At 51.0% G+C, this 21,888-nt stretch overlaps 10 protein-coding genes across 10 annotated transcripts; 5 read left to right on the forward strand and 5 right to left on the reverse strand.

The window, feature by feature from the left end:
* Window positions 1-88: 88 nt before the first annotated feature.
* Window positions 89-2,898, forward strand: N7519_006329 (WD repeat protein; the record flags this gene model as incomplete). Its single annotated transcript, XM_057293105.1, has 3 exons — window positions 89-384; window positions 443-1,164; window positions 1,220-2,898. 3 exons carry the CDS (start codon window positions 89-91, stop codon window positions 2,896-2,898), a joined length of 2,697 nt encoding a protein of 898 aa, XP_057147916.1.
* Window positions 2,899-3,259: 361 nt separating this feature from the next.
* N7519_006330 (Clr5 domain-containing protein) lies at window positions 3,260-5,110 on the reverse strand (the record flags this gene model as incomplete). Its single annotated transcript, XM_057293106.1, has 2 exons — window positions 3,260-4,934; window positions 4,995-5,110. The coding sequence occupies 2 exons, from the start codon at window positions 5,108-5,110 to the stop codon at window positions 3,260-3,262; spliced, it is 1,791 nt and encodes a 596-aa protein (XP_057147917.1).
* A 593-nt stretch (window positions 5,111-5,703) lies between these two features.
* Window positions 5,704-7,011, reverse strand: N7519_006331 (uncharacterized protein; the record flags this gene model as incomplete). Its single annotated transcript, XM_057293107.1, has 1 exon — window positions 5,704-7,011. One exon carries the CDS (start codon window positions 7,009-7,011, stop codon window positions 5,704-5,706), a length of 1,308 nt encoding a protein of 435 aa, XP_057147918.1.
* Window positions 7,012-8,024: 1,013 nt separating this feature from the next.
* Window positions 8,025-10,868, forward strand: N7519_006332 (Het-C domain-containing protein; the record flags this gene model as incomplete). Its single annotated transcript, XM_057293108.1, has 4 exons — window positions 8,025-8,373; window positions 8,434-8,606; window positions 8,663-10,541; window positions 10,601-10,868. The coding sequence occupies exons 1-4, from the start codon at window positions 8,042-8,044 to the stop codon at window positions 10,866-10,868; spliced, it is 2,652 nt and encodes an 883-aa protein (XP_057147919.1). The 5' UTR covers window positions 8,025-8,041.
* A 67-nt stretch (window positions 10,869-10,935) lies between these two features.
* N7519_006333 (FAD-binding oxidoreductase) lies at window positions 10,936-12,949 on the reverse strand (the record flags this gene model as incomplete). Its single annotated transcript, XM_057293109.1, has 4 exons — window positions 10,936-11,028; window positions 11,130-11,305; window positions 11,369-12,640; window positions 12,718-12,949. The coding sequence occupies 4 exons, from the start codon at window positions 12,947-12,949 to the stop codon at window positions 10,936-10,938; spliced, it is 1,773 nt and encodes a 590-aa protein (XP_057147920.1).
* A 776-nt stretch (window positions 12,950-13,725) lies between these two features.
* N7519_006334 (NAD(P)-dependent alcohol dehydrogenase) lies at window positions 13,726-14,839 on the forward strand (the record flags this gene model as incomplete). Its single annotated transcript, XM_057293110.1, has 2 exons — window positions 13,726-13,854; window positions 13,913-14,839. 2 exons carry the CDS (start codon window positions 13,726-13,728, stop codon window positions 14,837-14,839), a joined length of 1,056 nt encoding a protein of 351 aa, XP_057147921.1.
* A 257-nt stretch (window positions 14,840-15,096) lies between these two features.
* On the reverse strand, window positions 15,097-16,300 carry N7519_006335 (putative Ras family GTPase (Rab4b); the record flags this gene model as incomplete). The annotated part of the gene is given in 5 exon segments (XM_057293111.1): window positions 15,097-15,348; window positions 15,366-15,937; window positions 16,004-16,038; window positions 16,123-16,187; window positions 16,244-16,300. 5 exon segments carry the CDS (start codon window positions 16,298-16,300, stop codon window positions 15,097-15,099), a joined length of 981 nt encoding a protein of 326 aa, XP_057147922.1.
* Window positions 16,301-17,294: 994 nt separating this feature from the next.
* N7519_006336 (uncharacterized protein) lies at window positions 17,295-18,194 on the forward strand (the record flags this gene model as incomplete). Its single annotated transcript, XM_057293112.1, has 1 exon — window positions 17,295-18,194. One exon carries the CDS (start codon window positions 17,295-17,297, stop codon window positions 18,192-18,194), a length of 900 nt encoding a protein of 299 aa, XP_057147923.1.
* A 582-nt stretch (window positions 18,195-18,776) lies between these two features.
* N7519_006337 (putative extracellular serine-rich protein) lies at window positions 18,777-19,182 on the forward strand (the record flags this gene model as incomplete). The annotated part of the gene is made up of 2 exons (XM_057293113.1): window positions 18,777-18,855; window positions 18,938-19,182. The coding sequence occupies 2 exons, from the start codon at window positions 18,777-18,779 to the stop codon at window positions 19,180-19,182; spliced, it is 324 nt and encodes a 107-aa protein (XP_057147924.1).
* A 743-nt stretch (window positions 19,183-19,925) lies between these two features.
* N7519_006338 (putative mRNA processing protein (Mss51)) lies at window positions 19,926-21,613 on the reverse strand (the record flags this gene model as incomplete). Its single annotated transcript, XM_057293114.1, has 4 exons — window positions 19,926-19,956; window positions 20,012-20,523; window positions 20,594-20,670; window positions 20,806-21,613. 4 exons carry the CDS (start codon window positions 21,611-21,613, stop codon window positions 19,926-19,928), a joined length of 1,428 nt encoding a protein of 475 aa, XP_057147925.1.
* Between the last annotated feature and the right edge of the window lie 275 nt (window positions 21,614-21,888).

The following is a 21,888-nucleotide window of genomic DNA, read 5'->3' on the forward strand; positions in this document are numbered from 1 at the left end:
CATAAAAGCTATGATTGTCTGAGTCGCACCAACTTAAATTTGAACAGTTCCCACCCCTTTCTTTCTCGATCCTGCTTCACCCGCAAAAATGGTGGCCAACCAGTCAGCACGACAGCAAAAACGATCCCGGCTTAGCGACGCCGCCTCCGAGAAACCTGCCCGGTCAAATGAAGAGCGATCTAAAAGGCGCAGAGTCTCTGGAGCGAACGAAAACCAAACCCTGCACACAGTCAAACCAACCGACCTTGTGAAGGAGGGTTCCAATGGCGATGTCCAGACACAAGATGCTGAGACCAAGCAAAAAAGCCCCGCGCCGTGGTCTTTCTCGCGCCCCGTTGGCGGTCGTTACAACAATTTAGATCCAATTCTGACCGACGACGAAGCGTGAGGACTCTTTCTGTTGCCAGAAAATGGGATGCATTCTGACCTTTTTTTATCACAGATATCTCCTGGTCGGACTCGATGCGGCCGTTCAAGTGTTTGCAACCTCAACCTCTCGCCTGTCACGTACATTGCAAATGGAGGCTGGCCAACAGATCATTGGGTTTGGCCTCTGTCCGGAGAACCAGGAATACCTTTATATCTTCACGTCTTCGGGCTCTATCAGCAAATGGAATTGGAGTTCCGGAAAGCGCATTGCACGCTGGGAGACCGCCTGCACAACCATTTCAATGAGCCTAGCCTTAGTGGGAGACGAAGGAAGCGCAGCTGCTATTTCCTTCTCTATCGCCTCGCAAAAGGATGGAAAAAGACAAATTTTGATCAACACACTGGGGGACAAGAAGATCCAAGGCACCACCGCCCTCGAGACCAGCCAGAAGATCAATAGCATCAAGGTCACACATAACGGCCGAGTTATCATCGCTAGTGATGGCAAGCATCTCTTTATGGGTACTACAACAGGCGCAGAGCTTGAAAACCTTGAGACTGTCCAGTACGTCTGGCGCGAGGCCACGCTTCCTGTCAATGCTACTTGCTTTGACATCCAGACCCAAGGCTCGGAATCCATCGACCTGGCGGTAGGAGCGAGCGTCGGCTCAATCCTGATTTACCAGAATGTCTTGAACACCCTCTTCGGCAAGGACCTCAGTGATAAGAAGTCTTCGCCTAGGAAGTTGCATTGGCACCGCGGCTCTGTGAACACCTTACGTTGGTCTAAAGACGGTATGTCCACTTGTATACACATGTTTCTGAGAGAGAGATTGCTCACGTTCATCAGGAAACTACATTATCTCGGGTGGTCAGGAGTCGGTCATGGTTCTCTGGCAATTGGACACGGGCCGGAAGCAATTCCTTCCCCATCTTTCATCCCCTATCTGCAACATCGTCGTCTCCGCCAGTGGCAGCTCATATGTGGTTAAATTGGCCGACAACTCAGTCATGGTCTTGTCAACGAGAGAATTGCAACCTCTCACCACCATCACGGGATTGCAACTGTGCCCAGACATGTCAGGCTCCGTGGAGTCATCAAAGGGATCCGTTGTAGCGAAATTGCACCCGCAGCAACCAGAGCGATTGATCGTGGCGGTCCCAGCTTCCCATCAGCTTACTCAAAACCAACATGGCTCTCAGCCTGCAAATGCGGCTATGCTTCAAACATATGATATCCGTGCCAATTCCAATATCTCTCGCCAAGCCCTTGCGCGAACCAATGCAACCACTTTGAGCGTCAGCCCTGAAGGGTCTCAAATTGTTGCACCCGATGTTAAGCACTTGGATATAGTGCATGATGCGAAGTGGTTGGCCACGGTTGATACCTGGGCCCCTCATGCTCAGGACGTGGAAGCCCTAGATCGCTCTTCTAATGCTAAATCTATCGCCACCCTCCGCCCGGAGGTCTTTTTGAAGTTCTGGAAGTGGGACGCTTCCTCTGATACATGGGAACTGGTCACACGTATTGACGGTCCTCATTTCTCCAAAAATCACCACTCAGCTGTACTTGGTCTGGTATCTCGGCCCGGTGCCCACGAGTTTGCAACCCTAGGGGCTGACTCCGTTCTCCGCTTCTGGTGTCCAACTGCGAAATACCGAAGCGGGCTGAAGCCCAAAGATCAACCAGAGCAGCCTCTGAACACGTGGAAGTGTCGCGGTACTGTTGACCTGGGGGGATGTCTCAATTCCACCGACGAGTCTCCTCTGGATGCGGCTTGCATGAGTTTCTCCGAGGATGGCTCAGTACTGGCTGTCTGCTTGCCGTCGACATCGGCTGCAAATGACGGACTTGTTCTCCTTATCGATGCACGGAACTGCTCTGTGCACTACCGACGCACCGGTGTCTTCCTTGGCAACCCCTGCTCAACGAGTTTCCTGGGAAGCCATTTGATTGTTGCTTCTACTCACTCAGTGGCTGTGTGGGACACAGTCGATGATGTTGTCAAAACTGTCCAGTCGTCAGAGTCTGTGGATTCACCTGCCGGGAACTCACAGCTCATGGCCGTGAATGCCAGAACGAAGTCATTGGCAATTGTTACGAGTTCGTCCCACAAGAAACGACGCAAGGTTCGATTCCAAATCAATATCTACGACGTCCCATCCTTCGACGTGGTCTTCCAGGAAACGTTGCAGACCTCCCCAGTTGCACTTCTCTCGGATGCTTATTCCGGTGATTACATCGTCGTTGATTCCGCGGCAACTGTGCAGCGACTTGGCTGTCTGGACAAGGCTTCCCAGAAGAGCCAGAACAACCAGTCCCGTGATTTGACCGGCCAAATCGACAATGGGTTGGCAACTCTCTTCAACCGGGGACCGGAGAAGCTCCTCGCTCAATCCGACGACGTGGAGGACTTTTCTGCTCAAACCAAGGGCCTGGCTAGTGTCTTCGGTGAGACTCCCTCATTCTCCTTGCCTGCTATTGGGGTCCTTTTCAGGAACGTGGTCCAAACACTCGGCGCCAACTAAGCTGATGGTTTGGTCCACGGCGGTTTCTTATTCGGTGCACGGGTGTAGCGGTTGACAGGGATTTTCTGTTTTTGAACATTGGAATTGTGAACAGCGAACAATGTATATGTATATGGTCACTTTAGGTACCTCCCCAAAACTTCATGATTTATCTTTACTACACAAGTCCTGGTGCAATCGACCATCTCGTAATGTGTCCTTGAGTCGAATGATCCAGAGATCGATGTATTCCTCCTAGCTATTCGAGAAAGAATGTGTAAAAATTCCATTTGTTATCCTAAAATTGGGGGGTAATAACGCTGTTTAGATAAACCGAATCTACGACTCGCCACCAGGGCAGACAGTCAAGGGCAAACAGTCTTCAGATCTGTCCCAAGGTAAAATCAAGCAACGCCTTCCTTCCATGGACATGTGTCAAGTATGCATCCAATTCGTGATCATCGTCGATTGAGAATGGAATTTCATTCCCTTCCTCATCCCTGTCAATGCCCTCGATTCGGGTGATGATTGAATAGGGATATCTAGCGCCGATCAATTGCCGGAGCTCTTCCACTGTTCGTGTGGCTAGCTTTTCGAGCCAGGGTTTTTGAGTTGTTTCTTGTGACTGGTCCTTCGAACCAATCTGGAACCAGACGGGGGTATGTAGCAGTGTGGAACTGAGCATAGGATCCACATAATCAAAGCCATTGCCTGCGTCGTGGTGTGGGTTGGCTGAGAAGGATGGGTCGTTCGCAGCCTGGAGTAATGAAGGGTCAATCTGCATATCGCCAATCTCAGTAGCCGTGATGGGTGCACTGGCCAGCGCCTGAGAGGCCAAAGTACTAATCCCATTGCTGATCTCATTGCCTAGCATGCTGCCCATAGAGGTTGTCGGGGTTGGGTTTCGAGACTCGGCACGTGCCGATGATCTCTTACGTGCCGGATCCCGCTTTGTCTGATCATCTCGAAGTCTCTTCATAACATCGCGACAGAGTACTTCTAGAGCCTTTAGTTTGTTGCTGTGATCTGGGTCGGGTGGCCCAGGTGCGAGGATTTGCTGAAGCAGCTCTGAGTTTGCAATCCATTGCTCTTTAAGTTCTCTCCAGTGTTCATCGCCGGCCTCTAACTTGCTTGTGAAATGATCCGCCTTCAAAGTGTCATAGAACGCATTTCGAATCTGTCGACTTTCCTCCGGGTTGATACCTAGGGCATTCTTCGCCTCCGCTATTGTCATGCGTCTCTCTAGAGTCCGCATTCGTTTGGTGACATCGGTACAGACAACGTCCAGGGCAAGGGCTTTTGCATCGCGTTGACTAGGATCGGTATTAAACACCTGTTGGAGGTGCGGGGATTCTTGGATCAATTTCTCTTTCGCAGCTTGCCATCTCTCAGGACCAGCTGCGGTTTTCTTGATGAACCCCGCTTCTTCGCAGATCCGTTGGAAATGGTCTCTGGTCTGGCGGTACATGGCGTTGTCGAGGTTGAGGTACTGCTTGCTCTCGTCGATGGTTGTCTCTGACGGAAAGCGTGGAGGCCCGGGAGGGTCAGCCGGTAGCCCGGCCCATCCTCGAGTTCGACGACGACGTTTCCGCGACGCCCAACGCTCTGCACTTTCAGTCTTTAGGCGGTCTAGCCGCTCTTGGCGTTTTGCGATGACCTCTGGTGAGAGTGCGGGTGAGTCGGTGTTTGGGCGTTCAGCATCTGGTTGTGCAGGGAGAGGATGTGGATCGTCAAGTGCACTTTCTACCTTGTATACCTCCTGCTGCAAGGCGAGTAGGCCCTCATCCTCCGGCGGGACAGCTTGTTCCTCGACATTTGACTGTGACTTCATTCCGTTGGGAACTCGTAGCAGCCAGCGGTTCTTTGCGCGCACCCGCATTAATTCCCTCTCTTTAATCTCGAAGCCTTCATCATTCAAGATGCGAAGCATATCCCGCTGGCTTGTGTTCCGTTCCCAAAGCTGTTTGACTCGGGCGACGAGCTCGATATTCTTGTGCGCTGGATTTTGTTTCGATGGGAAACCCCATCGCTTGAACTGAGTCTGAAAGGCACGTTTGCTAGAGAAGTGACGAGAATCAATAAGTATTCAACAGATAAAAGGAAGGATATACACTTACCTTGGCGCAAACTGGCAGGCAGTTCGCATGTAGTCCATGATCTCCTCCAACGCCTTCTTTTCCTGAATGTACATCTGGAAGCAGATTTCCCGCTTGCCAGACCAATCGTACACCATGATGAAAGAGACGCTCCCCTCCGTGGAGGCGCGTCTGTTGGAAGAAATAGATAGAGCTGGAAGATGTGGAGCTTATCAGGCGGTTGTTGTCGCTACTGTGCACCGTAGTCTCTGGGGGAATTTAGGGAAGACGCGGAGACAAGCGCAGTTTGGTCACGTGACTACAGTGATATCCCTTGACAACCTTGGAACATTTCACATTTACATTTACCGAGCATAATTGAATAATGGTATGAATTTCATTTCATAATTTGATCTGGTACCATTTGGGGGATCGTATCCCACATTTCTCGTTTCCCATGCATAACAAAATGCCCTCGGAAATGCCATGTCGCAGTCTCTAGGACACTCGACCTGCGATTGCCTAGAGACGGCAAACGCTTGCGTTGCAAAGACAGCAATCCAGACGCCGTGTATCCCACTCATATTGAGCGATATCCCATAAAGGAGCAAAAAAAAAAAAAGCCTAGATCAAACGCTAGGGGAACAATCAAATCGCTCGCTCATTGGAAGTATGAACTCGGCTCAAAAAGAAAACAGGGTGAAACAAAGGGAAAAAGACAAAGGAAAAAAAAGGACAAAGGATACCAGAATCAGTGAAGTTTCTTGATCTTTCGTCGCAGTTTGAACACTCGAGTCCGAAGCCAGGTCATAAAGAGAACCCATGTGCTTTTGGATTTGGATTTCCATGAGACCGGCGGCTTCTCGCTGCCATGCACGGTGGATCTTGGGGGCTTCTCAGAGAGCTCCTCTCTAGACTGTACGGGAGACTCGTGATCTTCTGACATGTGCCGCTTCAGGCGACGCCGGGAGCCCCTCTCTTCGGCTTTGATCTGTTGCTTTTCAAGCCGACGGTTTTTAGCGGCCTCTTTTTCCTCAAATGCCTGGCGGGCAGCCTGAACTGTGGCTGCGCGGGAAATAGGATCGGTGCTAGTTCGGGTCCGTGATCGGAAAACGAAGTCGAGAGATGTTCTGGACATCGGAGATGCAGTACCATCAGTCTCCCGTGAGTACCCAAAGGACGGTCGACTGGTCACATTGGTTTGTGAAATCCCGGGGAGACGGGTAAAAGAATCATCTTGGATCTGCAATGACAGCCGGGGTAGGGCCGGGCCTGAAGACGTACGGGTTTCTTGGATAGACACAGGTTCAGACTCCGGGCTCTCATCCAGATCTTCGCTATCATGGCTCGACTCCTCGTAGGACTGGCCCAATGGTGGAGTGTACGCTCGGGGCGTCTGTCGCATGGGATGCACGTACTGTGATCCGGGTTTGCTCGCAGTCGAGCCTGATCCATTTGAGAACTGAGATGTTCCACTGGTAGATCGATTATGAAGACCGGAAGGTGTTCTCTTGAAAGTCACACCTGCGAGAGATTCGCTGCGTGGACGCTCCCGCTCGAAGTTCATGTATATCCCCAATCCCTCTTGGTCAGTGGACGATCGGGAGAGATCGATTGAGGTTGATGGCGCATCATCCCGGGAGAGTTTCCGCAAGATGGGCTTGATGTGGACCTTGGGTTTCATTGATTTACTTTTGTGAGGGCGAGAGTCGAGAGCTTCGGACGATATATTGTGTTCAGAAGCATTCATCAACTGCTGTTCCGAGTCCCACGGCTGTTCACCCGTGGTATCATGCATGGCCATGCTTGAAGCCGTAGAGCTGCGCTTTTTGAGGTAGACAGGAGAATGCGAGTTGTCAGCAACACCGGAAAAGGAGAATTGATCTTGGGCGTTGTTAAAATCTCGAGACGGAAAGATATGATAGGACGCAGCCCGTCCAGTTTCAATGCCCGGTCTCGCCTTTGTAGGACGCTGGAGCGATCCAGACTCCCCCGCCAGTCGGTTTTTCATGACGGGGAAGGCCGACTCACGGGAGTATGAATCGTCAACGCGCGCCATGATCGGAACCTCTTAAGTCCCAGCTTCTTTTTAGTAATGAACTGTGTGATGCATGATTGTCAACACCAGCTGAATGAGAACCGGAGAGTATGGGACTTCAGAATTCAAGAGATGATGAGTGGGGAGGGGAAGACTGAGGAAAGAGGGGAGATCGTAAGAGGTAAGAGATCCCAAGGTAATAGTAATCAAGAGGGGCGCATCAGCGCATCAGCTCAGCGGGGGAAACCTTGAAAGTGAAGATTTGAGATAAGCGCTTATAGCGGGAGAGATAAAGGATCTGACATTTGTTCAGATTAGAAGAGAAAGAGAAAGCGAAATAGTAAGCCAGTAGAAAGGTCGAAAGGTCGAAAGGTCGAAAGTCGAGTAGATTATATTCTCAAAGGTCCAAAGGAAAAGGAGACGGCGGTGAAGCCGGAGACAGACGGGATCGAGACCGCATGCGGCCTTTTGACTTCTCCTATTTCTCCTGATCCCCCTATATCTACCTAGGTACTCCAGGGCTACTCCATACTATCCCCCTATATTATTCATATTATGCCCCTTTCTGCTATTATTGGATCTAATTCTTTCGTAATTCTTTTATTTTTCTATTTCTTCTACTCCGTAATCGAGTCTAGTTTAATTAGTAGTTCGTCTACTCCGTATTTTTCATCTTATTTTAATCTATTCTATTCCTTCTATTCCCCCCTTATATTCTGTACACCCATCTACACGATATATTCTGTAAAATAATATCCCCATAGTTCATAAGGTACCTTACGGAGTATTTACCTACCTAGGTACATATGTACATGTATGTAATCTATGTAATCTATGTACATAAAACACTAATGCCAAGAACTGCACAGCATCTTCCCCCCACCAAAGGTGTTTGACTTTCTGTGTACATTTGGTGGGGTGGACTAGTTTTGGTCTTTTCTCTTTTGTTTTTCTCTTGTTTTCTCTTTCACTTTGTTTTCTTCTTTTTCCCTTCTCTTCTGCTTCTTAATAAAACATATCCGGGACCACCTGCATTGTATCATTCTCAACCATGGGTCTGTCGTTACAGAACCTGGGGTTGTCCCTATTGATTCTGGTCGCTTTCTCCGGTCAGGCATATGCATTTGGCGCTGGTAACATCGCCTCTCTTTCCCGCCTCGAGGGTCAAAACTGGCGTCATGGAGATATCGAGGATGCCCTTCTGACTCTCTTTATGGCGAGAGTTGCCGGTGGCAAGAAATTCGGCAAGCTGGATGTGAAGCGCGTCTACTTCGGTAACTGGTTGCGTGATTACAGCCAAGCAGTCGATGTGGGAACCGTCAAATATGTTAGTGCCGAAGCCATCCGTATCCTACTCTGGGTGCTTGGCTTTATGAGCTTTGGGTGAGTCGTGAAAAAAACGAATATCGAGACTGTGGACATTTCGCTGAGACCTATGAAAAGATACGGAACCGGAGAGTTTGAGGTTACGACGGAACGCCTGGGATGTTATCAACCAACGGAACATATCGATAACCCCCTGGGATACGCCACGGGCGAGGATGCGCGTGACTATGACCGTCGACTGCGTGGCCCCATCGACGAAGAGCGAGAGCTTGCAGTGGACCCCCGCACCGGTATGAACTCTGATGATGCGGTGGTCGGTATTGGACTAACCAAACCATACCCACAGGCTTGAAACACTACATCGCAACTGAGGATGTGGGTATCGACACCTCGGCTGCATTGATTCGCCGTGTGCTCGGCCGCTCAATCCAGATGGGTCGTCGTTATGGGCGATCCGGAAACAAGGACGACCTATATGAAGCTCTACGCCTGCTGGGCACTGGATTGCACTGCCTGGAAGACTACGCTGCTCACTCTAACTACACTGAGCTCAGTCTGATTGAAATGGGAGAGACAGAGGTCTTCCCTCACGTCGGACGCAACACCAAACTGCAGGTTGACGGTGTTGATGAAGAAGTCTATCCGATCGTGACTGGTACCTTTGGCGGAGTCGATTTCTTCCATTCCGTACTGGGAGAGCTGTCCGATAAAACGATGCAGTCTGAACTTGAGTCCTTGGAGAATGTTGTCGCCCAATCGGAAAACCCGGATTCCACTGAGAGTTTCCTGCAGACTCTGCTGAGCAAGATTCCCGAGGGTCTGCTTGGTGATAGCAACGACCAGACTGGCCAGATGGATGATTTCAAGTCAAAGGCAGATGATGCTAAACATGACAGCGAGAACGTCAGTCCTCGTGAACCTGAAGAGTGGACTCTCTACCTGGATAATGTCCAGAAGCAGATCTACCCAGTCCTCGAGTGGCACGACAACCTGTTGAAACGAATCAATGAGGCCATCGAGAAGATCCCAGTCTTGCCCGAACTGATCGAGCAAATTCAGGATCAAATCACCATTTTCGTCTTCTCTGTTTTGGCTCCTTATGTTCTTCCCATTATCAAGCAGGTCAAGTCCGAGCTCGAAACCGGTTCGTCCGAAGTGATCCAGAGCAGCCGGGAGCAGCAGCACATTGTGTTCAACGATGATGACTGCTCCAACCCGACTCACTCAATGCTCTCAAAAGACCACTTCTCCAACATTCTGAATGAGCCTGCCGGTCGTATTGCATCAGCTGTTGTCAAATGGTCGGTTCCTCAGCTCATGTCATGCTGGGATGATGAGGATGTCGATATCGACCGCACTCTTGACAGAATAATTTCTGGTGTTTTCCACCACCCCGCTCGTCGTGAGTATGGACGCGATGGAGCTTCTGATATGCATCAAATCATGTTCTCCACGGTCGAGAAGTGGTGGAGCGAAAAGGATGATGAAGAGCGTGACATCCTCCGCGAGCAGCTGAGCCGCGATGGTGTCCTTGAAGGCAGGAACCATAAAGATGGTGTGCAAGACTGCGGACACGGATGTGGCAAGCCGATCTCTCTTCCCAAGCCTCACGGCAGCAGCTCTGGTGAAGGCCAAGGGTCCGGTAGCTCTGGTATTGAGAACCTCGCCTCCGAAGCTGCGGGTGGAGGTGCATTTGGTGGCATAATCGGTGGACTTGTAGGAGGCATGGGCTCTATGCTTCTCAACAACGGCGGCTCGAAGCCTGATCGGGAGAGACCAGAGCCTCAGAACTATGACAGTGGTAATTCTTACCAGAGTCGACCCCAATATGAGAGTCACCAGCAATACGGAGGGGACTCGTTCAGTCAAATGCAGCCCCCTCGCCAGAGTGGATATGGACAGCCAAGCGAACCAAGTCACGGAGGCTACGGCGGCTACGGCCAGCCCGCGGTTCATCGCGAAGAATACCGTCCACGCCCCGACGGATACGAATATCAAAGTGAAACCGTCTATCAACAGCCACCCGCGCGTCGCGATGAGTACTCTGGCTACGCACCTCCAGCGGAGAGCTTCCGCCGCGAGGAGCACCACCAATATCAGTCGGAAAGCCAGGGTTACTATCAGGAGCAGACACGGGAGACCTACCAAAGTGGCCAATCTGAATATCAGCATACAGAGAGACAATATGGATACGGAGGTCCTCCTCCCCGTGAGGAATACAGACAGTAAGTGGGACTTGATTATTTGTTATTTACTAGTTTCTTATATTGACCACGATGTACAGGGAGTTCTCTGGATATGGTAGACCGCAGCCTGGCTACAACGAATTTGAGAATTCCGGCTATAGGTCCCAGGAAGGATATGGCCAGCGAGAGGGCGGTGATGGATACCGCGCCGAACGACGATATGGATATGAGGATGAGGAGCGCCCGAGGCACGATTCGGGCTCCCGCAGTGGAGGCAGCGATGATGAGGAACGTTCTCACCGGCACCACCGACACCACCGCCACCACCATCATCACCATGAACGGGCTGGTTCGGATTCGGATTAGGGCAGTGCTCCGGATACAGTGGCGGGCTCGTTGTAGATCCTGTCACAATGAATGACGGCGTAGATATCTACCATTCCTTAACCTCTCCAGGAGCTGGTTGTTCGGTGCGAACCACCTTGTCGCAGTTGAGCAGGCGGAGTGGATCGAGAGCCAATTTCAGCTAGAAATGCAGATAAGAGTATTAGTGGTGTGTTCCATGGGCGTAGATGAAGGGTATATTTGGATTTGGAGGTTGAATGAGAACGTATGTCAATGACTTACCCGGCGCATTGTGTCAACTGTAGTTTCACCCAACTCGTGCTCGAGGTAGTCTCGCTTGACGAGACCAACACCGTGCTCTCCGGTGACAGTGCCCTCCATCTCCACAGCGCGTTTCACCATGCGGTGCACGACTCCCTCGGCTATATTCCTCTCGCGGTCGCTGAAGAGGATGATCGCTGTCGGATGTTAATACGTGTCGAATGACATTGGGGTATGTCGAAACTAAGGCAATAGCTTACCGTGGAAGTTGCCATCTCCGACATGGCCACAGATTCCGGCCAACAAGCCATTCTTGGTCATATCTTCCTTGGTTGCCTCCATGATAGCGGGCAACTTGCTCATCGGAACCGCGACATCGGTCGTCCAGACATGGTCATCCGGGCTTTTCTTCATCGCCATGACACTCCACAGTGCCTGTTTGCGAGCACTCCAGAGTTCTGCCATTTCAGCCTTGCCACGAGCAAACTCGAAGGTATTGCCCGTTCTAGACACAATCTTCTGCACCATACCAATCTGCTCCTTAACCGCACTTGGGGTGCCAGTGAACTTAAAGAACAGGGTAGGTGACTCCTTCCACTGACGGCTGGTGGTCTTGCTGGCATTGATGCACTTCATCTGGATGTCATCCAGAATCTCAACACCAGCGACCGGGATACCAGCCTCCACCACATGGGTCACACACTCAGCAGCACTCTGGATACTGCCAAAGCTTGCGACAGCAACATTCTCGCTTTGGGGCTTGACCGTCAGCTTCAAGGTCGCCTCCGTTACCAAACCAAGAGTGCCTTCGCTGCCAATAAAGAGCTTGGTTAAGTCGTAACCAGCGCTGGACTTCCTCGGTCGCTGCCGGGTCTTGATAATGGTACCATCGGCCAGGACAACAGTGAGCGATATCACCCACTCACGCATTGTCCCGTACCGGTAGGCATTAGTCCCCGAGCATCCTGTCCCGACCATACCACCAATCATCGCACCGGGACCAGGATCGGGCGGGAAGAAAAGTCCATCCTTGGCGATCTCCTCGTTCAACTCCTCCCATCCAACAGCAGGCTGGACAACAACATCCAAGTCATGCTTGTGGAGCTCTAAGATGCGATCCATGCGACGGAAATCCACGCACACGCCACCTCTCGTAGGCGCAAAATGTCCCTCCAAGCTTGTGCCGCCGGAGTACGGGGTGACGGGGATAACGCGTTGGTGGCAGACCTTCATGATGCGCGAGACCTCCTCGGTACTTGACGGGTAGAGGATCAGGAAGGGCTTCTCGTCCTCTTTCTGCGAGTAGGAGGACCAATCGGATCCGGCATGTGATACCAAGTCGCCACTTGCGGTCGAAACATTTTCCTTGCCCAAAATTTCGACGAAATCGGCCCATGCGGCCTGGAGATTGGAAGGAGAGACGTTGTGCTTTGGGGCCTGGATCTCAGAGAGGGGAGTCGTAGATGAGGAGGGCAGAGCTGCGGGCTTGAGGGATCCGAGGTAATAAGCACCGGTTGAGAAGAAAACCAAAGCTACAGCGCGATTGCAGATTTAGTTAGCCAATGACCTATCCAAGAGGAAAATGCAAGGTTATCTTGGTATCGCATACCGAAGACCAGGGCGGCAGAGCGACCTGCGGGGGATTGGGTCTGATATTGGGCAAATTTCTCCTGTTCCGCACGCTCACGCTTCAGACGCTGCTGGGTGCTTTCGTATAGTTGACTCTTGAATGATTGGTTTTCCTTGGCTTGCTTGGCCGAAGCTGCGAAATGGCGCACAAGGCGGGGTGATGGTCGAGTCCGGAGACTACGCGCCCCTAAGGCGAGAGCATTGAATACCATTGTGAAGAAGTGAAGCTCTTAAAGCCGTCGGAGCTGTCAGAGCTATCAGATCTACTAGAGAGAGAGTAGAGGTGAGAGGTGGAGGACGGACCGAGTTCCGGGGTCTTGGCGTCCCGATACCTTTTTCTTACGGCAACGGGGATTGGATAGGGATATAGTCCGTACTTATTAAGTATTTAATGTATTTGTAGTATACCTAGGTAGGTATAGAGAATATATTTAGTGTATATAAGTACATATATATGTTGGATAGTGTCTTATACTTGGAATGAGTTTATTACGTTCTTAATACTATTCTATTTGTATTATATATAAGACCGATGTACTATAATATCCTCTATCTCCTATATAGGAAATAATAGGTATACGTCACTTGACAAGTGGCGGGTCACATGGCCATATGATTTTATTGCCCCTTGTGACTTCACAGAGGAAGGAGAATCCCGCCAGAACAACCCGGTTAATATCATCGCGGCTAAAAAAGACAAATCCACAGGTGGACCTGCGGGGGAGCTCTTCGGTTCAATTCGAAACTGGATTCTCCCGGTTGCTTTTTCTCTTTTTCAGAGTCCTTACATATATATATATATATATATTCCGTTGATCTTACCTGTAGAATCTCTATTTCTCTCATACTCTCTCCTCCTCATCACCCCACATTGTTGTCAATTGCCCCGGAATCCCCTCCATTGCCCCTCTAAACCCACATACACAATGGCCACAGCTCAGGTAGAACTCGACTCACCCGAAAATGACACAGAACAAGTCTGACAGTCATGCAGAACCTTTCATTCGTCCTTGAGGGAATCCACAAGGTCAAGTTTGAAGACCGCCCAGTTCCCGAGCTGAAGAACCCCCACGATGTGATCATCAATGTCAAGTACACCGGTATCTGCGGCAGTGATGTATGTACCATGCCCGAAAACCAGTATGAGCCACCGGAGACCGACTAATCCCCAACAGGTGCACTACTGGGAACATGGCTCAATCGGTTCATTCGTTGTGAAAGACCCCATGGTCCTCGGACACGAGTCAGCAGGCATCATCAGCCAAGTCGGATCATCCGTCAAGACACTAAAGGTGGGCGACCGGGTCGCCATGGAGCCCGGCATCTCATGCCGCCGATGCGACCCCTGCAAGGCCGGAAAGTACAACCTGTGCGAGGACATGCGCTTCGCCGCGACCCCGCCCTACGACGGCACCCTCGCCAAATACTATGCTCTTCCCGAGGACTTCTGCTACAAGCTTCCCGAACACATCTCCCTGCAGGAGGGAGCGCTCATGGAACCCCTCAGTGTTGCAGTGCACATCGTGCGTCAAGCCGGCGTCAGCCCCGGCCAGACGGTGGTTGTATTCGGTGCCGGCCCCGTGGGCTTGCTGTGTTGTGCCGTGGCGAGTGCGTTTGGCGCCTCCAAGGTCATCGCCGTGGATATCCAGCAGCAGCGTCTTGACTTTGCCAAGAGCTACGCCACAACGTCGACGTTCATGCCCAGCAATGTTGCGGCCACTGAGAATGCTGAGCGCATGAAGGAAGAGAACGGGCTCGGCGCTGGCGCTGATGTTGCGATTGACGCTTCGGGCGCGGAGCCTTCCGTGCACACTGGTATCCATGTCCTACGTAACGGAGGCACATACGTCCAGGGTGGCATGGGCCGCAGCGAGATCCAGTTCCCCATCATGGCGGCTTGCTCCAAGGAGCTGACCATCAAGGGTAGCTTCCGGTATGGTAGCGGAGACTACAAGCTTGCTGTTGGCCTGGTTTCATCCGGCAAGGTCGATGTTAAGCAGTTGATTACCGGCACAGTGGAGTTCGAACAAGCTGAGCAGGCCTTTATCGAGGTCAAGGCTGGCAAGGGCATTAAGACCTTGATTGCTGGTATTGATGTGTAAATTTCCCGTTATAGAAGACGAAACATTGGGGATAAACGGGGCGTTTCTTTTTAGGAGACTTTTTTTTAAGAGATGAATCAAAAGTTGATATGCAATGACTCCTCTTCCTGGAGGTCCGAACTGTTGGGTAAATAAAGTAACAGAAATGATCAAAGGTCAACGAGAGGGGGGTATCGTGCAGTGTAGTAAACGAAAGACCAAATCAAAACAGAAAAAAACAAACAAACAGATGTACCCAAGAATGAATACAAACAATACTAACAGCACCCTTGATTTGGGCGACTTCCAGAACCCAAGCGGAAAACATCCTCCCATTCCCTCATTCCGCTTTTCCAAGATGTGCCAGGAGCTTTGCCCTTTCGACGGGAAGTCCTGCGTTGAAGGGGCATTGAATTATCGTCCGTCGCCCGACTTCTGATGCTCGAAGCGTCGCTGCCACCATATAGACCTCCATCCCCGTACTGGATCCCACTCTGCGGGTCATCGGGGTCGATCTCCCCGAGCTCGATCTTGGTCAAGATAATACGCGCCAGGCGATTAAAGACTTCTTCCACGCCATCCCCGTCAGAGCCGAGATCTCCACAGCGACGGGTATATTCGACTTAGCAGCCCACTGGGATGTCTCCTCGGAGCTAACCTCTCTGCCTTCCGAGGCACGCGTAGCAGTCAACCTAGTCCCCGTCCCCATCAGGCTGGTCGAGCGAATCGACCCATTCACATCCCAAGGGATAGATGACTGTTTGCTGGAAGTACTGGATGGGGTCGGAGGTGGGCGGGAGTCTTCGAAATCCGACTGGGCCTCGGAGGTCAAGTCGGCTTTATTCCCAGCTAGGATGACAGATAGGTTCGGGGAAGCGAGGGCGCGGGCGTCCATGAGGAAGGTCGGTAGGGAGGCGAAGGAAGCATAGGAAGCGACATCGTAGATGAGGATTGCGCCTGCTGCGCCACGATAGTATGATCTTGAAACGGATCGAAAGCGCTCTGTGCCTGCTGTATCCCAGAGTTGGAGTTTGATGCGTCTCCGGCGCGAGCCCGTGCCGAGTTTCACGATGCGTGAGGCGAATTCCACACCGATGGTCTGGGAGGAGAGTACTCGCCCTGGAGAGAGAAGATATATTAGTGAGAGGGAGAGAGAGAGCTAGCTAGAGGATTGGGTGGTTGTACATTCATCTTTCACGAAGCGGTGTAGTACACAAGACCTGTTCAAGGATCCAATGTCAGCAGATGATCTAAGCTTGTATGTATCCCGAGGTCATGGATATATGGATATAATTGGTACTCACTTTCCAGCACCACTTGGTCCCAGGAGGATGACTTTGGCGAGGTAATCATACATGCTCCCCAGTTCCTATGATTGCATTAGCGGTCGCGGGTTACATATGTAGGGATGGGAGATTCATGTACCTGGTCGGGGAGCGAGGAAGTGGAAGAGGCATTTGAAAGACCTCTTTGACGTGCCATGAGAAATGTGTTTGGGGGAAATCGAAAGGTAGCTTTAGGGGGAAAGCTGTTGGGTGCCCGACCGGTGATCTCCAGGGCTCCCACTATTACTATTAGTGTTGACTATCAACTATTAACTAGTTAGTTAGTTATTAACTATTGGTTTAGGGGAAATTATTCAATTACATTTCAAAGGTTTAAAGAATCATCTTTTCATAGAATTAAGAAATAGTCTCACAGCCACCTAAGTGCCCAATTCTTTGAGGCTGATTCGTAAATATTGGGAACAAGGCGTATTTGTCTTTAATAGGATCAGACAGTCTCTCTATACGGGGGCTTGGAACGAGGCTCATTTCTACTCCAGGGCGTAGCGCGTAAGAGAGCGCCGTTGGTGTTTAGAATTGTAGTATAATAGAGTAATATAATACTAGAATACTAAATAGTAATAGCAATAGCAATAGAAGAAAACGGAGATCCTATCAGGTCATAGATCATACCCATGTGGGAGAGATCTGCAATGTAGACTTGAATATGTACTCTGTATGGATAATTATATCATACCTCTCTTCTTGACAAGTTTTCTAGAAACAATAGAAGACGAGTGTCTTACCAGTATATACATAGCGACATGTGTCATATATAGTCGTAGGTTGTATATGTTGCAGTCACAGAGTATAGCCAACACTGAGCCAACACTTCTCGTATTCGCTCTTAGGCCGCTAAAGGGGGCGGAGGTGGCTTTGATGATTTTGTATTTTTATTGCAATTGCTTATACTCCGTATTAAAGAAAAGATTAAAGAAGACCCTTAAGACTCTCAAAGACTTTTAAGATTTAAAAAGGCCCCCGAAATCTCTTGAGGAGTCGGACTTGCATTTATCAGAATTTCGTCATACCGTTACTTCCCTTCTTCACTTCCGCTACTTTACTAGGTAGTTCACCTTGCATTCTCACCTTTGAGACCTTTTTATTCTTTCTTCTATTCTCTTACTCAATACCCAGCGCTCAGATACATCATGAAGTTCACTTGGGCGACAACGCTCCTTCTACTCTCCACCAGGGTCGCATCCCTGACCATCCCTCAAACCGAGTCTACCGATCTCATTGAACGAGACGTGGACTCCCTGGACTCCCTGGACTTCCTGGACTCTATACAGGACTCTATCCAGGACCCTTCAGATATTACAACCCTCGAGAAACGGCGTGGCGGTGGTGGAGGCCGAGGTGGCGGCGGCAGCAGCGGAGGAAGCAGCGGAGGCCGCACCGGTTCTTCCAGTTCAGGCTCAAGTGGAGGCCGCACCGGGTCTTCTGGTTCTTCTGGCTCAAGTGGCTCCTCTGGCTCAAGTGGCAGTCGCGGTGGTTCAACAAGCAATGTTGGTGGTACAACCCGTGGCGGCTCTGGCACTCGACCAACCTACGGCGGAGGCAGCTACTACGCGGGTGGTGCACGCACTCCCTACAAATCTGGCTCCCGGTCTGCTGGAGGAATCGCCCCCTACCTGATCGGTGGAGCTGCACTGGGCTTCTTCCCGGGACTTTGGCTGTACGGCGCCTACGCCTACCCCTATAGTCACCACTACAACTACTACAATGATGATGCTCACAAGAACGAGTCGCTCCCCATTGTCTGTGTGTGCCAGGAGTACTCGCCGTGTGGATGCGACAACAACGATAACCGCACCTACTACGAGTCCCTCTTCAACGGCACCGTGCCCAAGAACTCCAGTCTTGTGCGTGTGGTCGATGTGAACGGCACTCAGACCATCTACATCAATGGCACCTTGGCCAATGGTACCACTGCCCCTGACGAAAGCACTAGTACTTCCTCGGCATCTGGTCCTGTTGCGATGGTCTTGCATGCCAGCGGGTACTGGGTGACTGTTGCTGTGGTAGTGGCTGCCGTCTGGGGATTCTAAATGCTGACAACGGTGTTTTTGCTTTCTGATTTTTTGCTTTCTGAATGCTGGGCTATTATTTTAGCTCCACCTGGCTGTTGATTACGAGCCTCGATGCTATGATATAGAAGATGACTGGGATGGATGTTTGCTTGTGACTTTTGATACCCCGGATTGGGAACTTGCCCTTGGCCTGTACAACAGTGTTGATTATACCCATAAGCGCTTGCTTCTGATAATGTGAGGACGCTATCGGACTGATCTGAGACCGTAAACCGTAACTGTAATAGTCAAGTTAAGAACAAGGTAGAGTATCCAATTGAAAGAGCCTTGCAGCCTTGCAGCCTTAGTGCCTTGATGCCTTGGGTACCTGTCTCATACCGGTTTCCTTGGAACTCCCTTTTCCCTCATCTCCTGTCTCTCTAGCAACTTCTCCTGTTCGAAACAGTGTCACTCTTTTGTTCTTATTACATTCTTTTATCAGCATTCGCTCTTTTGACTCGAGTCACTCTTTTGTCGCAATCCGCACTTCGCACTTCGCACTTCGAAATTCGCAATTACCAATTGTCAATATCATAACAACTTTGAACCAAAACATCAACAATGCAATTCACCAAGGCTCTCCTCTTCCTCTCGGCCCTCGCGCCCGTCACGTTCGCCGCTGAAGCTGCCACAGCCGACTGTGTCACCAAGACTCTCACTCTGGTTCCCTCCCGGCTACACTCCTCCCCCGTCGTCCACCCCAACTCCCACCCCGACCTCAGCCTCGACTGAAACTCCCTCGTCGACCTGGACGCCTGTCATCACTAGCACTCCCTCCTCCAGTGCTACCCCTTCCATGAGCCACGTTGCCAGCTCCTCCACCCCCCTGATCAAAGCTAGCAGTGTCCCTGCCGGTGAGGCCTCGGCTACTCCTTCCGCCCCTGCCACTGCCGGTGCTGCCTCAATCCACTTCCGTGGTTTCGTGGCTGCTGGTGCAGCCGCCATTGCTGGTCTTCTCATGATCTAAACTCCATTTTCTGTCTCATTGAACGAGTAAATGTTTGAGTTACCTTGATCTTGGTGTCGACTCTGTCGCATTGCATCCAGTGTCAGCCTCGGTGCTGAACTGCTTCGGTCATCTAGAATGGCCCGCACTTGGTCCCTCCCATAATTTTCGCTGTGGGATTATCTTCTTCTCTACATATTCTTTGTTCTTGACATACCCTTTTTTTTAAACCTCACTTTCTGGTTACGGTGGTTTTGACATGTGTTTTCCGATCTTCCGATGTTTATACCCTTTTCTTCTACCTTCGATACTCCCCTTTTGATCTCAACCAAGCATTTTTGATCTTATGCTACTACCTTTCTGTCTTGGTTGACTTTGGATTCTTTCTCTGCATTGATGCTTGCATCTTTGCTCTTGGATGTCATACTACTGTTAACGAGTGTAAGACTTACGAGCTTTATTATTTTTTTTTGCAATTGATACATTTCATTGTGGCTACATCTGGCCGTTGCTTCATCTACAATCTTCAACTATGACGGGAGTATTTACTCCTTACGTCTAGTATGGATTCCTAGCTTCTCGATGGGAGCTTAGCTATGGCTTTATCCACGGCGTATTCTTGACAAAAACAAACTACATCAAGCGCATCGATAATCATGAATAACTTCGGAGAGGACTGAAACTGATCTTATCTACTACAATGACCCCAAGAACGGGCACCCAAAAAAATATCGTACAGAAAGGAGACCTATAACTTATGTAGCCTACTCTTCTTTAGAGAAAGCAGCTTCGTACCTATCGCAGAACAGGTTAGCCAACATCCCTCCACTCAGCAAAAGAAACCACATACCTCTTGCCTCGGAAGGCCCACAATCCCCAGTTTCCACAAGAAACATCATGAGGATCCTGATCATTCAGGTCCCAGCGCAGACTGCGGAAGATATTCTCCCCAGGCTCAAGAAGCACATCGAACTCCCCACGACACTTCTCACCCACCCAGTTGATATCGCGCTCCAGATCCCACTGCGTATACCCAGTACAGATGATAGGGACCTTCGTCTCAAGCAACTGAGGCAGCGTCTCCTCCCACTCATGCGAGCTAGCAGGGTGACCCAAACCAGGATGGAAGAGCATGAAGCAATCCAAGTAAGGATCAAAGGGACCGAAATACTGCGCCTTGTTCATAGTGTGGAAGTAGTCCACGTAAGTAGTGATCTTCATCTGACCACCGAGTCTGTCCTCGACGATGCCGCCGAAGGGGTTCTCGGGCGTGCGCTCGGGAAGCGGATACTCCCCGTCTCGGTTCGCCATACTCTCCGGCCCGATGAAGATCAGATGCAGCAGGGCGCGCGGGTACATGTACTGCAGCTGCAGCCAGACGTCGCGGGGGAGGGAGGGACTCAGCGCGGGCGCCGAGGATGAAGATTCGTACCGGGGGCGCTTTCAGGCGGAGGCCCTTGACGTCGATGCTTTCACCGGCTTTGGGTGGGTGGAGGGTGTAGCGGAGGGCTGGGGATGGATTAGTTTTGCTGTGTGGGGACACACTGCTAGCAGTGCTCTACTGCTTGTAATGGGGGTCAGGACTTACCACTGAGACTCTTCAATCCCTCCGGTGTGAGTCGTCCACCGGATCGAACACTGTACGGGCTAAGTTCGTGCAGGACACTGCCGATTGTCTGGGGTAGGTGAGCATGCGGGTAACCTGACGCATGGAGCGGTCGTCGTTGATCGCCGCGAATTCACGGGTGTAGAGGTAAGTGTCCCAGTTAGTCATGTTGATAACGAAGTTATCATCCTGAGGACCGGGGTAATGGAATTCGTGGAAGAAGCGGCCGGAGTGCAGGTCGTGGTCGTCCTCATTGATCTGGCGCAGAGTGTCACAGATCTCGAGGTGAGCCTCGAAGTCATCCATCCAATGACCCTCGGAGCAGTAGACTGGCACACCGCAATCGGGGCACTCGAAGTGCGAATGGGCCGGGGGCAGGTTTGTATCATCGGTGGTTTTTCTGGCTTCGGGGTCGTGCGGCGAGACGGCCGCGCGGGTTTGCTGGTGGCTAGGATGGGGGCAGAAGGCATTCTGTTTTATGAACTCCGCGCGCTTGCGAATTGCTGGCGAGGGCGAGTTCGAGAAAGAGTGGAACAGGTTGTCAGGTTTCAGGACGGCCCGAGGGTTGACGGAGGACCCGGTTGCCGTGTGAGCTGCCCGCTGGGTGAGGGGCGAAGGTGAGGACTTGGGAGCACAGCAGGTCTGATTGTGTGTGTGCTTGGGCTGCTCTGGGGTGTTGCCCAGCGATCGACCGTTGCGTTGTGAGCCAAAGCTGCGGATGAAAGACGGGGAGATGGGGCTTCTTCTCCGCGCGGTGGCGAGGCTCTGCAGGCGAGCCTGAGGGGCAGAGGCCCTGACTCCTTGACGGAGAACCTGTAGGCACTGGACACAAGTGTATCCTGCCATTGCGATGTCAATTGGTTGTGGAGGGGAACTGATCAGACCACGGATAGCTCTGGGGATGTTTTTGCGGCGACACGTGACTGATAACGACCATTTATGTTGTATGCACGAAGATCTTCAACTTCGGCTCTAAGTTCGAATGTTGTCAGGAGTATTCTGTTGATTAGGTGAATTCAACCTAAAGATATACCATTTGCTATGTATGTAGTTTTATTCAAATGAGCCCATGCCCACGAAAAAGCTATCCAGAATACATTCGTTTATTTACGACAGTCGAG

The sequence above is a fragment of the Penicillium mononematosum genome, assembly GCF_028829835.1.
Source record: "Penicillium mononematosum strain IBT 11891 chromosome Unknown utg000003l:1.0-8172316.0:1.0-8177699.0, whole genome shotgun sequence".
NCBI lineage: Eukaryota > Fungi > Ascomycota > Eurotiomycetes > Eurotiales > Aspergillaceae > Penicillium > Penicillium mononematosum.